Source organism: Pan paniscus, chromosome 10 (genome assembly GCF_029289425.2).
Source record: "Pan paniscus chromosome 10, NHGRI_mPanPan1-v2.0_pri, whole genome shotgun sequence".
Lineage (NCBI taxonomy): Eukaryota > Metazoa > Chordata > Mammalia > Primates > Hominidae > Pan > Pan paniscus.
Genome location: NC_073259.2, coordinates 130,411,678 through 130,426,058, shown reverse-complemented (window position 1 = coordinate 130,426,058; position 14,381 = coordinate 130,411,678). Strand labels below are relative to the sequence as shown.

Genomic DNA, 14,381 nt, shown 5'->3' with positions numbered 1-14,381 from the left:
GGTGGCAGCATGAAGCATACACGTGCACCCTATGTATACACGCACATGCATGTACTTACCTAAGTACGAACATGCCTACATGGGCATGCTGGTGAACCTGCCTTCCCACGTGTCCATACACACACATGCAAACTGCACTCTTGTGTGTGTATACATGCACCTGTGTATGACCCACATGTGGTAGTAATTGGTGTCATATGTTTCAAGTGTATTAGTTTTAATAAAACAAGACCAGCAACAAAAAGTAGACAGTATTGTAGTTATAATTCATAGAAACTTCTTGTCTTTACAATTAGAAATCTTTCTGTTCAGAATCTGTGATTCTTTTTCTTTAGAAAGAAAAGTTTGCTGAAGCTTCAGAGGACGCAGTCTCTGTTCAGAGAAGTATGCAAGGTATGTCTTACCAGAGCGTGTGCAGATTGCTTTAAAAAATATCATTCTTTCATACTGGAGCTGGCCTGTGGAGTGCACAGAGTTACACTGCCCGTAGCCTAATTTCACTCTCCTGGAAGTTCCTGCCGTGCTCAGAAAGACTGGCTTCCATGGGTTTCCTGAAGCCTCAAACTCCCAATTTTTTCTTCTTTTAGCTTAAGGCTTGTTCTATATTAAAATGTAAGTATTCCTGGGAAGAGTGTTATTTATGCTTTCATCATTGATAGCTTTATTGAGTTTTAATTGGAAGGAGGAAAGAGAGATGAGTGGAAAGGGCCTGATGCCTGTCTGAAGTACTGATTCAGGGAGGCCAGAGACAGCGGCAGACCTGCTTCTTTCAGGCTGGACACAGCCATGTGATTTGTAAGGGGACTTTTTAGTATTCCTGTGTTCTCAGATCTCTTAAGCATAATATTTGACTGGGTTGTAAGACAGCCAAGCTCCAGATAGCTTATTAAATATGAAACATATTAAACTTCTAACTTTTATCCTGAATAGAAACTGTAAATAAGTTACACCAAAAGGAGGAACAGTTTAACATGCTGTCTTCTGACTTGGAGAAGCTGAGAGAAAACTTAGCAGGTAAGAAGACATCTCTGGTGACTAAACATTAAATACAGTAGGCTTTCCCGTATTCGAGACAGTTGTAGTATGTTATATAACAAATGTACTATTCAGGCGTAGCCTCTTCACTCATCATGGTGATATAACAATGTGATGAAATACTTGTTTGAGATCTGTAACCTCCAGCAAGTCCTCTTTGCTCTGTTTTCACAAGAGCCAGAATCTGCCACATCTCACCACTCCCACTGCTATCCTTGCTCCAAGCCAACGGCCATCTTTCATCTGAGCTACCCTGACAGCTGGCCCTTGGGGCTCACTGCTGCTGCCTGTGCCGGCTTCGGTCTGTTCTCAACACAGCAGCCACAGCAATCCTTTTAATACGAAGTCAGATCATGTCGCTCCTCTCCTCAAGGTCATCCAGTGACTCCCATCCCACTCAGGGAAAGCCGTGATCCTTACACGATCAGGCCCTATTACCTCTCGGATTTCATCTGGGACCCCCTTTCCCTGTTCATTCCACTCCAACCACTTCAGCCTCCTTGTGGTGCTCAGACGTGGTGGGTGTTCCTTTCTCAGAGCCTGTGCACTTGCTTTTCCCCATTCCCTCACTTCCTTCAGGTTTTCCCTGAAATGTCAGCACCTCAGGGAAGCCCCATCTGAGATTCTAACCTCCTTCCCAGCTCCTTTGCCTGCATTTATTTTCCTTCCTCTTAGCACTTACCGCTATTAATTATATGATTTATTTTCGTTATCTTGCTTATTGTGTGCCTTCTTCACTAGAATGTGATTTTTATGAGGACAAGAATTGCTGTGTGAAAATATTACCAGAGCAAGAATACACTCAGTCAGTTTTTGTTGATATAACACAGCCGTGCTATTCTTTTTTTCTCTATATATTTAGATATGGAGGCAAAATTTAGAGAGAAAGATGAGAGAGAAGAGCAGCTGATAAAGGCAAAGGAAAAACTGGAAAATGACATTGCAGAAATAATGAAGATGTCAGGAGATAACTCTTCTCAGCTGACAAAAATGAACGATGAATTACGTCTGAAAGAAAGGTATATGTGACTGTTGAAAAGAGTGCCGACCTTAGGTTAGGCTCTGCGGCAAGCTCTAGGTGGGAGGGGAGACAAAATGTTTAGGATTGTTACGTTTTAAAGTTTCCCGTCTCTGTTCTTTTCTGTTATTACCTCATTGTGTCCTTGAATCAACTATTTAACCTTCTAAAATGGGTTTTACCTATCTTACTTGTCAAGAACAACAGAATTAAGGAATACAATACTATTTATAGACCTTTTGGTGACTTGTAAAGAAAAGATAATAAGGCCGGGTGCGGTGGCTCATGCCTGTAATCCCAGCACTTTGAGAGGCCGAGGTGGGCGGATCACTTGAGGTCAGGAGTTCGAGGCCAACCTGGCCAACATGGCGAAACCTTGTCTCCACTAAAAATACAAAATTAGCCAGGCGTGGTGGTGCAAGCCTGTAATCCCAGCTACTGGGGAGGCTGAGATGAGAGAATCACTTGAAACCCAGGAGGTGGAGGTTGCAGTGAGCTGAGATTGTGCCACTGCACTCTAGCCTGGGCAATAGAGAGAGACTCCATCTAAAAAGAAAGAAGAAAAAAGAAAAGGTAGTAGTTTACCAATGACAATAATATATTTTACAGGCAGTTAAAAATATATATAGATGTGTTTATATATAGATGTGTATATAGATGTATATATACATATACGCTTTTTTTTTTTTTTTTTTTTTGAGACGGAGTTTTGCTCTTCTTGCCCAGTCTGGAGTGCAATGGTGCGATCTCAGCTTGGTGCGATCTCAGCTCACCACAACCTCCGCCTCCTGGGTTCAAGCAATTCTCCTGCCTCAGCCTCCCGAGTAGCTGAGATTACAGGCTTGCACCACCATGCCTGGCTAATTTTGTATTTTTAGTAGAGACAGGGTTTCTCCATGTTGGTCAGGCTGGTCTCGAACTCCTGACCTCAGGGCCTTGGCCTCCCAAAGTGCTGGGATTACAGGCATGAGCCACCGTGCCCAGCCTTTAAAAATATTTTTAACTTTTTTTTTTGAGATAGAGTCTCATTCTGTGGTCCAGGCTGGAATGCAGTGGCGTGATCTCGGCTCACTGCAGCCTTCACCTCCCAGGTTCAAGCGATTCTCCTGCCTAAGCCTCCCTAGTAGCTGGGACTACAGGCACGTGCCACCACACCCGGCTGATTTTTGTATTTATAGTAAAGATGAGGTTTTACCATGTTGGCCAGGGTGGTCTCAAACTCCTGACCTCAGGCGATCTGGCCGCCTTGGCCGCCCAAAGTGCTGGAATTACAGGCATGAGTCACCGTACCTGGCCTGAACTTATTTTAATAGGAAACACATTATCTATTACTATGGGCCATGCACTGTGCTAACAGCTTTCTAATTCTTATTATCCTACGAAGTGAGTTTAGCATTATTCCCATTTAAAAGAAAAAGAGGCCAGGCACTTTGGGAGGCTGAGGCGGGCAGATCGCCTGAGGTCAGCAGTTCAAGACCAGCTGGGCCAACATGATGAAACCCTATCGCTACTAAAAATACAAAAATTAGCCAGGCATGGTGGTGTGCACCCGTAATCTCAGCTACTTGGGAGGCTGAGGCAGGAGAATCGCTTGAACCCAGGAGGCGGAGGTTGCAATGAGCCAGGATCATGCTGCTGCACTCCAGCCTTGGTGACAAAGCTAGACTCCGTCACAGAAAAATGAATAAGGCCAGGCACTGTATGTAGCTCATGTCTGTAATCTCCCTGCACTTTGGGAGGCCGAGGTAGGCGGATCACCTGAGGTTGGGAGTTCAAGAACAGCCTGACCAACATGGAAAACCCCGTCTCTACTAAAGATACAAAATTAGCCGGGTATGGTGGCACATTCCTGTAATCCCAGCTACTCAGGAGGCTGAGGCAGGAGAATCAGTTGAACCCGGGAGGTGGAGGTTGCGGTGAGCTGAGGTAGTGCCATTGCACTCCAGCCTGGGCAACAAGAGTGAAACTCCGTCTCAAAAAATAAAAATAAAAATAAATAAATAATAACAAGGAAGGGAGGGAGGGAAACTGAGGCTTACTGGGGTGAAGCCTGAGGTTTCAGATCTGGGCAGTCTGGTCCCAGAGCCCCTCCTGCTCTTAATAACTACATTGTAGGCCGGGCGTGGTGGCTCAGGCCTGTAATGCCAGCACTTTGGGAGGCTGAGGCAGGCGGATCACGAGGTCAGGAGTTCAAGAACAGCCTGGCCAACATAGTGAAACCCTGTCTCTACTAAAAAAAATACAAAAAATGAGCTGAGCATGGTGGCAGGTGCCTGGATTCCCAGCTACTCAGGAGGCTGAGGCAGGAGAATCATTTGAACCTGGGAGGCAGAGGGTGCCGTGAGCCAAGATCGCGCCATTGCACTCCAGCCCAGGCAACAGTGCAAGACTCCACCTCAAAAAAAAAAAGCAAAAACAACTGCATTATACTTCCTCAGTGCTGAAGTTTCCTCTATCTTAATATCTGTTTTTGTCTTTATTCTGGAATTCCTGTTGCTTTGATCTTTTTCTTTTAATAGCTGTCATATAAAAATCAAAGAATTTATAAGGCAAACATTTATAAATTAAGTCTGTAGGCATTAGACTTCTACTTCTTAAAAGTGTTAATACCTGCAAAGTTCTATTTATTAAGACATCCAGCCTTTTACCCCCACACAATTTCATCGGTGCTGAGTGGTGGTCAGGCCTTGGTTGGGCAACTTTGGTCAAACTTGCCTTGAGGTGCTGCTGCTACACAGGTAGTGGTGGCTCAGTGCCTTCAAGAAGCTCCATTTTTGTAGGTATTTTGTGGCTATAAAATTCAGAAGTGCCCCCCAAGTTTCCCTCTTGCATCTGTGATTCATCTAATAGTCTGTTTTCTTGGTCAACATCCCGTGTTTTTTGTTTTTTGTTTTTTTTTGAGACGGAGCTTTGCTCTTGTTGCCCAGGCTGGAGTGCGATGGTGTGATCTCGGGTCACCGCAACCTCCACCTTCTGGGTTCAAGTGATTCTCCTGTCTCAGCCTCCCGAGTAGCTGGGATTACAGGCATGCGCCACCACGCCCAGCTAATTTTGTATTTTTAGTAGAGACAAGGTTTCTCTATGTTGGTCAGGCTGGTCTCGAACTCCTGACCTCAGGTGATCTGCCCACCTCTGCCTCCCAAAGTGCAGGGATTACAGGCGTGAGCCAACGCACCCGGCCCCCCATGTTTTATATACATATTTTTGTTCAACCACATGGTCTCTTTAAAGTAGAACTTCAAGTTATTTATTGTCATTTTTGTATCTGCTGTCCTCCAGAAGCACTAGAGTGAATTTTTAGTAATCTAGTCTGCTAAAATTTTGAAATATTCATTTCCTTTATTTATTTAAGTTAATTAATTAATTTTTTTTTTTGAGACAGAGTCTCGCTCTGTCGCCCAGGCTGGAGTGCGGTGGCGCGATCTCGGCTCACTGCAAGCTCCACCTCCCAGGTTCACGCCATTCTCTTGCCTCAGCCTCCAGAGTAGCTGGGACTACAGGCGCCCACCACCACGCCCGGCTAATTTTTTGTATTTTTATTAGAGACAGGGTTTCACTGTGTTAGCCAGGATGGTCTTAATCTCCTAACCTCGTGATCCGCCCCCCATCGGCCTCCCAAAGTGCTGGGATTATAGATGTGAGCCACCGTGCCTGGCCTCCTTTATTTATTTTTAATTGAGGCAGAGTCTTACTTTGTTGCCCAGGCTGGACTGCAGTGATGTGATCTTGGCTCACTGCAACCTCTGTCTACCCGACTCAAGCAGTTCTCCTGTCTCAGCCTCCTGAGTAGCTGGGATTGTAGGCATGCGCCACCACACCTGGCTAATTTTTGTATTTTTAGTAGAAACGGGGTTTCACCATGTTGACCAGGCTGGTCTTGAACTCCTGAACTTAAATGATCTCATCTCAGCCTCCCAGGGTGCTGGGATCATAGGCATAAGCCACCACTGCCTGGCCTCATTTCCTTTAATAAGTTTATTTTTCACTCATTTTTCCTTATTAATTTATTGACATAAAATAGTAAACCTTCCCAATTACAGTAGTTATTACTCTAAATAATGTATTTGTGACTATCATAACTGGTAAAATGATTATTTAGGCAACGCATTTTAAAATTTCTTGTGCCCAGGCATGGTGGCTCACGCCTGTAATCCTAACACTTTGGGAGGCCGAGGCAGGCGAATCACGAGGCCAGGAGATCGAGACCATCCTGGCTAACACGGTGAAACCCCTTCTCTACTAAAAATACAAAAAAGTAGCCAGGCGTGCTGGCAGGTGCCTGTAGTCCCAGCTACTGGGGAGGCTGAGGCAGAATGGCATGAACCCGGGAGGCGGAGCTTGCAGTGAGCAGAGATCATGCCACTGCACTCCAGCCTGGGCGACAGAGCGAGACTCCGCCTCAAAAACAAAAACAAAAACAAAAACAAAAAAAAATTTCTTGCCTAGTTCTGATGTTATTAATTACACATAACTTTTGAAAATAATTACAATTGTTATTAATAGTATATTTTAATATAACTTAAATTTAAAACATTCTTATGAAAAATCTGACACCTTATATTGAAACTTTTTCTAGAGATGTAGAAGAATTACAGCTAAAACTTACAAAGGCTAATGAAAATGCAAGTTTTCTGCAAAAAAGTATTGAGGACATGACTGTCAAAGCTGAACAGAGCCAGCAAGAAGCAGCTAAAAAGCATGAGGAAGAAAAGAAAGAATTGGAGAGGAAATTGTCAGACCTGGTAAGGAGATACTCAGTGGGCCTGTTGGCTGGCAAGGAAGGCAAGGGATAGTACACACATGGGCAGATGACTCATTCCCTCATTCGGGGTCTCTGCAGGAAAAGAAGATGGAAACAAGCCACAACCAGTGTCAGGAGCTGAAAGCCAGGTATGAGAGAGCCACTTCTGAGACAAAAACCAAGCATGAAGAAATCCTACAGAACCTCCAGAAGACGCTGCTGGACACAGAGGACAAGCTGAAGGGTGCACGGGAGGAGAACAGTGGCTTGCTGCAGGAGCTGGAGGAGCTGAGAAAGCAAGCCGACAAAGCCAAAGTACGTGACGTGAGAGAATTTCCTTGTGTTGTAGCTTGCCTGAGCTCTGTGTCAAGGCAGGAAGGGTGCTTAGAAAGCAGCAGCCAGTGGGACAAGTTAAGGTGGCCTCTACAAATGTTACCCTTCTGAGTGCGTGGCAGGGTGGTACATTACATTTCCTATGGCTTCAAGTGTTTTGTGCCAGCTGCTGTTCCTTCTCGGATGGTGTTGCCTGCCAGTCTTTCCTGGAATGGACTGTGTAGCCATCACCCCCGTGCTGCTTGTTTCCCAGAGGTCACAAAGGTTCTTTCGTTGCCTGAGCTCTGCTTGCCTGCTTGTTCCTCTAATCTTGGCCGTGCTTGTTGCTGCCTTGCACTAGGGTTTGGAGAGATGTTGCGATAAAGCAAGAGGCAGAGGTCACATGAAGTAAGCAAGCAAGGAATCGGGACTAGAGAGAGCCTGGTTGGAGGAACAGAGCTCTTCTAGGAAGAGTTAGAATTGAGAACTCCACAGAGGGCTTTATGTGTCCCCAGGAGGGTACTGTGAGCTTATTGACAAGGAAGCTGGATTCAAGGGCAGGGAGGAAACACCCTGTTAGTAGATAGAGCAGAATTTGATATGTTGGATTTCATTTTATGGTTTTAGGATTGTATCTGTGCCCAATGTATATTTTTTCTTTTTTTTGTAGAGAATGGGGTCTTGCTGTGTTGCCCAGGCTGGTCTCAAACTCCTGGGCTCAAGCAATCCTCCCATCTTGGCCTCTTAAAGTGTTGGGATTACAGGTGTGAGCCACCATGACTGGCCTGCCCAGTACATTTTGTGACTCTGGTAACTTCACGAAGTTCAACCTTTCCCACTGTTTAACCTTCTATTGCTCAAAGGAAAGTAAATATTCATCTTTCTTTATTTTTAATGTGTTTATAGGAGTTTAGTAGAATGAAATGATAAAAGAGCATATATAGGACTTGAAACCAATCTCATGAAAAGCCTCTTGCTAACTAAGTGGACATGACATGGTATGTGTGTGCCATGCATGTCATCTGGGAGGCCCATATTCTCCCTCTTCTACATGCTGATAGTTGAGGATTTCTCTTCTTTCTGTGAAATACCTCCAGTTTTATGAGCCATTTAACACTAGATACAATTCCCAGATCTTTTGTCTTTGTGGTTTCCTTTATCTGTGCAGACTTCAGTTTTTTTTTTTTTTTTTTTTGTATTTCCTTTAAAATGTTTCAGCCTGAGCAAACCACAGCATCGCAGAAGCTGATGTAAGGTCTCCTCGGTTGTTGTTTGTTTGTTTTTTTGCGACAAGGTCTCACTCTGTCACCCAGGCTGAGTGCAGCGGCACAGTCATGGCTCACTGCAGCCTCAACCTCTCGGGCTCAAGTGATCCCCCTGCCTCAGCTTCCCAAGTAGCTGAGACTAAAAGCACGTGCCACTACACCTGGCTAATTTTTTATTTTTTGTAGAGACAGAGTCTCGCTATGTTGCTCAGGCTGGTCTCGAACCCCTGGATGCAAGCGATCCGCCTGCCTCAGCTTCCCAAGGTGCTGGGATTGCAGGCGTGAGCCATCATTCCTGGCCAGTCTCACAAGGCGCTGGGATTGCAGGCGTGAGCCACCATTCCTGGCCAGTCTCACAAGGCGCTGGGGTTGCAGGCGTGAGCCACCATTCCTGGCCAGTCTCACAAGGTGCTGGGATTGCAGGCATGAGCCACCATTCCTGGCCAGTCTCACTGATTTTGTTGGTTGGTTTTGTGCAAGGGTCATTGAGTTAAAAATGCCAGGACTGTTCCCCTCCAAACGTGTCTAGTATCTAATTTCAGTGGATCGTAATCAGTCCCAGACTCTTTGGAATAATCTAATGAAATCTACAGATATTTTTTCAGGAAAGTTTATGTGTGCACTCAGCAAGGTTCATGGAACCCATGAAGCCTCCTATTCCCTACTTTTAAGAGCCAGTGGGCTATAGCTGTGCTGCCTAATGTAGTAGCCACCAGCCATGTGAGACCATTCAAATTTAAATTTGTAGCCAGTTCTGGTGGCTCACGCCTGTAATCCTAGCACTTTGGGAGGCCAAGGTGGGCAGATTGCCTGAGCACAGGAGTTTGAGACCACCCTGGACAACATCATGAGACCGTCTCTACTACAAATACAAAAAATTAGTCGGGTGTGGTGGCACACACCTGTAGTCCCAGCTACTCAGGAGGCTGAGGCAGGAGAATCCTTTCAGCCTGGGAGGCGGAGGCTGCAGTGAGCTGAGATGGTGCCACTGCACTCTGGCCTGGGTGACAGAGTGAGATTGTCTCAAAAAATAAATAAAAATAAAAACCTTAATATGGGAATATATGCGGTCTACATTATTTTCTCTATTTTTGTATATGCTTAAAAGAGGATCGCTTGAACCTGGGAGGCAGAGGTTGCAGTGAGCCGAGATCGCGCCACTTCCCTCCAGCCTGGGCCACAGAGTGAGACTCTGCCTCCAAAATAAATAAATTAATTAATAAATTTAAATTTGTTACATTTTAATTAAAAATTTAGCTCCTCAGTTGCACTCACCACATTTCAGGTGCTCAGTAGTCATATGGTCACCATGATGGGAGTGCAAATAAGAACATTTATATCAGCTGGGCGTGGTGGCTCATGCCTGTAATCCCAGCACTTCGGGAGGCCTAGGTGGGTGGATCACTTGGGATCAGGAGTTTGAGACCAGCCTGGCCAACATGGTGAAACCCCGTCTCTACTAAAAATACAAAAATTAGCCGGGCATGGTGGCGGAGCCTTGTAATCCCAGCTACTTGGGAGGCTGAGGCATGAGAATAGCTTGAACCCAGAGGCGGAGGTTGCAGTGAGCCAAGATCGCACTATTGCACTCCAGCCTGGGCAATAGATGGAGCGAGACTCAGTCTCAAAAAAAAAAAAAATTATATCATTGCAGAAAGTTCTGGATAGCACTGGTATAGACACTGCGGTCAAATTATCTTATAATTCAGTAAATTAAAAAAAAAAACTATTCCTTTTAGTCAGCAAAGCCTAGAAATTAGGCTGTAGTTTTTAAGTTATATGTGATATTGGGACTAAATCACTCTCAGCCCCTCGGCTACCCTTAAGTAAGGTCCTGTGGTGAGTTTGGAAGGCAGTAGTTTATTTTCCCTTGTTATGCCCCTTCCTTTTTTCATTAAAATATACTGACTTTTTGTACTTCTTTTAATTGTATTTTTAAAAATTGTTCTATGAATCCTTTCTGCTTTCAAAGTAATTTGATAATTGGAATGGCAGGAAAGAATCTTATGCCCTGATATTAAAATCAAGCTACTATTTTTATCTTCTAGGTAGCTACTGGGAATAATTTCACAAGTTGTTTCAAAGATAAAATAAGCTAACAGATACAGAAGCACTTTGCAAAACTACACTTTTGACTTATCTTTTTATGGGCTCTGTTTAGTTTCTTTCCCTTTGTTATTCAGATAGTTTCTATAAAGTTTATTGTAGAAATTGTAAAGTTTTTATCATTTAGGTTACATTAAGTTATTTGGGCTTGCATTTGTCTGCTTGATTTCATTTTTGTTTCCATTGTTTCCATCTTTTGTTTCTGTAGTCGCTAACTTATTTGTTAACATCAGCCAAAAAAGAAATTGAACTAATGTCAGAAGAGCTGAGGGGTCTGAAATCAGAGAAGCAGCTTCTTTCTCAGGAGGGAAATGATTTAAAGTTAGAAAACGGTTCACTTTTATCCAAGCTTGTAGAATTGGAGGCCAAAATAGCTTTACTTCAGGGAGACCAGCAGAAACTGTGGTCAGTGAATGAAACTCTTAATTTAGAAAAGGAGAAATTCTTAGAAGAAAAGCAAGATGCCGAAAAGTATTACGAGCAGGAACATCTCAATAAAGAAGCTTTGGCTGTTGAGAGAGAGAAATTGCTTAAAGAAATCAATGTTGCACAGGAAGAACTCTTGAAGATAAATGTGGAAAATGACTCTTTGCAAGCTTCCAAGGTGAGCATGCAGGCACTCATCGAAGAGCTCCAGCTCAGCAAAGATACTTTGATTGCTAAGACTGAGAAGGACCAGGAAGAAAAAGATCACCTGGAGGACCAGATCAAGAAACTTATTACCGAAAACTTCATCTTGGCCAAAGATAAGGATGACATCATTCAGAAGCTTCAAAGGTCTTATGAGGAGCTAGTCAAAGATCAGAAAGCTTTGGTACAGGAGATTGAAGATCTCACAGCTGAGAAAAAGTCAGCTTTAGAGAAACTGTCCAATCTCAATAACACGTGCATAGCCTTAAAGGTAGAACGAGATAATGTTCTTCAGAACAACAGAAATCTGCAGTTAGAGACGGACATGCTGCTGCAAGATCAGGAAAAGCTGAATGCCAGCCTCCAGGCCGCTCTCCAGGTCAAACAGCTGCTCCGCTCAGAAGCCAGTGGGCTCCGCGCACAGCTGGATGATGCCAGCAAGGCCCTGAGGAAGGCAGAGCTGGAGACCGTGCAACTCCAGGCCACAAACACAAGCCTCACGAAGCTCTTGGAGGAAATTAAGGCCAGGCGGGCGGTCACGGACTCCGAGTGCATCCAGCTCCTGCATGAGAAAGAAACCTTGGCTGCCTCCGAGAGAAGGCTCTTGGCTGAGAAAGAGGAACTTTTAAGTGAAAATAGAATAATCACTGAAAAACTCCACAAATGCTCAGAAGAGGCTGCCCATACTGAGATGAGCCTGAATGAGAAGATCACTTACCTGACTTCCGAGAAGGAGATGGCTTCTCAGAAAATGACTAAACTTAAAAAGCAGCAGGATAGTCTCTTGAAAGAAAAATCCTCACTGGAAACGCAAAATGGAGCTTTACTTGCAGAGAGACAGAATTCCATCAAAGCCATAGGAGACCTCAAAAGGCAATGTGATCAAGAGTCTGCAAACAGAAGTTTAGTTGTGCAAGAGAATATGAAACTCCTCGGTAATATTGACGCTCTGAAGAAGGAGCTTCAAGAGAGAAAAAAGGAAAACCAAGAACTAGTGGCCAGCAAGTGCGACCTCTCTTTGATGCTGAAAGAGGCTCAAAATGCCAAAAAGAATCTGGAAAAAGAACACACTCACATATTGCAAGCAAAGGAGACTTTGGATGCTCAACTTAACACGTGTTGTTCCGAGAAGAACATTTTGCTGAGAGATGGCTTGAACCTGCAAGAAGAGTGTCACAAATTAAGCAAGGAGATCCAGGAAATGCAGCAGTCCTTAATCCTGGAACAGGAAGCCAGAGCAAAGGAGAGCGAGTCATCCTTGTACGAAAACAATCAACTTCACGGGAGGATGGTGCTCCTGGAGCAGGAGGTGGAGGAGTTAAGAGTGTGTATCGAGGAGCTGCAGTCCGAGAAGTTTGTGCTACTTCAAGAGAAGACCAAATCAGAGCAAGAACTGGCAGAGATAATCGAGGAGAAGGAACTGTTGACTGCAGAAGCAGCTCAACTTGCTGCCCATATAAAGACTCTGAAAAGTGATTTTGCTGCCTTGTCCAAATCCAAGGCAGAGCTGCAGGAACTGCACAGCTGCCTCACCAAGATTCTGGATGACCTTCAGCGGAACCACGAGGTGACCCTGGCCGAAAAAGCCCAGGTGATGCAAGACAACCAGAACCTCCTGGCTGAGAAGAGTGAAATGATGCTGGAAAAGGATGAGCTCCTGAAGGAGAAGGAAACCCTGGCAGAAAGCTACTTCATCCTTCAGAAAGAGATCAGCCAGTTGGCCAAAACCAACAGCCATATTTCAGCCAATCTCCTAGAATCTCAAAATGAAAACCGTACTTTGAGAAAAGACAAGAACAAGCTTACTCTTAAACTTAGAGAGCTCGAGACTCTTCAGTCATTTACGGTAAAGTGAGAGGGTCAAGTATTGAGCACCCAGACTGCTTACTAACACTGTGCACTAACTCAAGTGGTGTAGGTCATCTTTCTTCATTTCTGCTTATGGAAATCCACCTCATTAAGTCAGTTGCTTATATGTCTCAAGCTGTTCGTTACAGTCTGAAAGGGGGATTCTTTACTAAGTATCTCACTGTAGTAGTCTCTCCCCATTTGAAAAAAATTGCAAACTGTGAATAAAAAGGATTTATTTTTTAATCTAAGGAGAAACTTTATGAAAAAGCTTAAGAGCAATAGTGAAATTCGGCCGGGCGCAGTGGCTCACGCCTGTAATCCCAGCACTTTGGGAGGCTGAGGTGGACAGATGGGACAGATGGCTTCAGTCTAGGAGTTCGAGACCAGCCTGGGCAACATGGCAAAACCCTGTCTCTACAAAAAATACAGTAATTAGCTGGGAATGGTGACACATGCCTATAGTCCCAGCTACTCAGGAGGCTGAGATGAGAGGATTGCTTGAGCCCAGGAAGCAGAAGTTGCAGGAAACCGAGATCATGCCATTGCACTCCAGCCTGGTTGACAGAGTGAGACCCCATCTAAAAAAAAAAAAAAAAAAAAACAGCCAGATGTGGTGGCTCACGGGGGCTGAGGCAGATGGATCACCTGAGGTCAGGAGTTCGAGACCAGCCTAACCAACATGGTGAAACCCTGTCTCTACTAAAAATACAAAAATTCGCCAGGCGTGGTGGCGTGCACTTATAATCCCAGCTACTCAGGAGGCTGAGGCAGTAGAATCACTTGAATCCAGGAGATGGAGGTTGCAGTGAGCCGAGCTTGCACCATTGCACTCCAGCCTGGGCAACAAGAGTGAAAAACTCTGTCTCAAGGGAAAAAAAAAAAGCAATAAATTGGCGCATATTGAAATATAGTCTTCTGTTTGGCTTTTAACTATTTCATTGTGTCTATCCATTTGGAGTTGGAAGATTCCATTGAAATCTTCATGGCTGATAATTGGATAGGGAAAAATGCAGAATTTTCATAAACTTTATTAGACTAATAAATTATAAACAAGTGCCTAAAGGATTTTATTTATTTATTTATTTATTTTTTTTTTTTTTTAAGACAGAGTCTCACCGGGCACGGTGGCTTACACCTGTAATCCCAGCACTTTGGGAGGCTGTTGCAGGCGGATCACGAGATCAGAAGATCAAGACCATCCTGGCCAACATGGTGAAACCCCGTCTCTACTAAAAATACAAAAATTAGCCGGGTGTGGTGGTGTGGGCCTGTAGTTCCAGCTACTCAGGAGGCTGAGGCAGGAGAATCACTTGAACCAGGGAGGCAGAGGTTGCAGTGAGCTGAGATTGCACCACTGCGCTCCAGCCTGGTGACAGAATGAGACTCTGCCTCAAAAAAAAAAAAAAGAGTCTCGCTCTGTCAC

At 44.4% G+C, this 14,381-nt stretch overlaps 1 protein-coding gene across 7 annotated transcripts in view; it reads left to right on the top strand.

Moving 5' to 3' along the window:
* The window catches only part of CLIP1 (CAP-Gly domain containing linker protein 1), a 151,405-nt gene that overhangs the window by 87,776 nt on the left and 49,248 nt on the right, over window positions 1-14,381 (top strand). For 6 of the 7 annotated variants that reach the window (XM_063593747.1, XM_034934711.4, XM_057299548.2 and 3 more), the window contains 5 exons: window positions 336-393; window positions 931-1,014; window positions 1,898-2,054; window positions 6,630-6,795; window positions 6,894-7,109. In XM_063593747.1, coding sequence (XP_063449817.1) covers window positions 336-393; window positions 931-1,014; window positions 1,898-2,054; window positions 6,630-6,795; window positions 6,894-7,109 — 681 coding nt within the window. Of the gene's footprint in view, window positions 1-335; window positions 394-930; window positions 1,015-1,897; window positions 2,055-6,629; window positions 6,796-6,893; window positions 7,110-10,685; window positions 12,954-14,381 lie in introns of all 7 variants that reach the window. The other variant, XM_055096277.2, reaches the window with a different exon arrangement.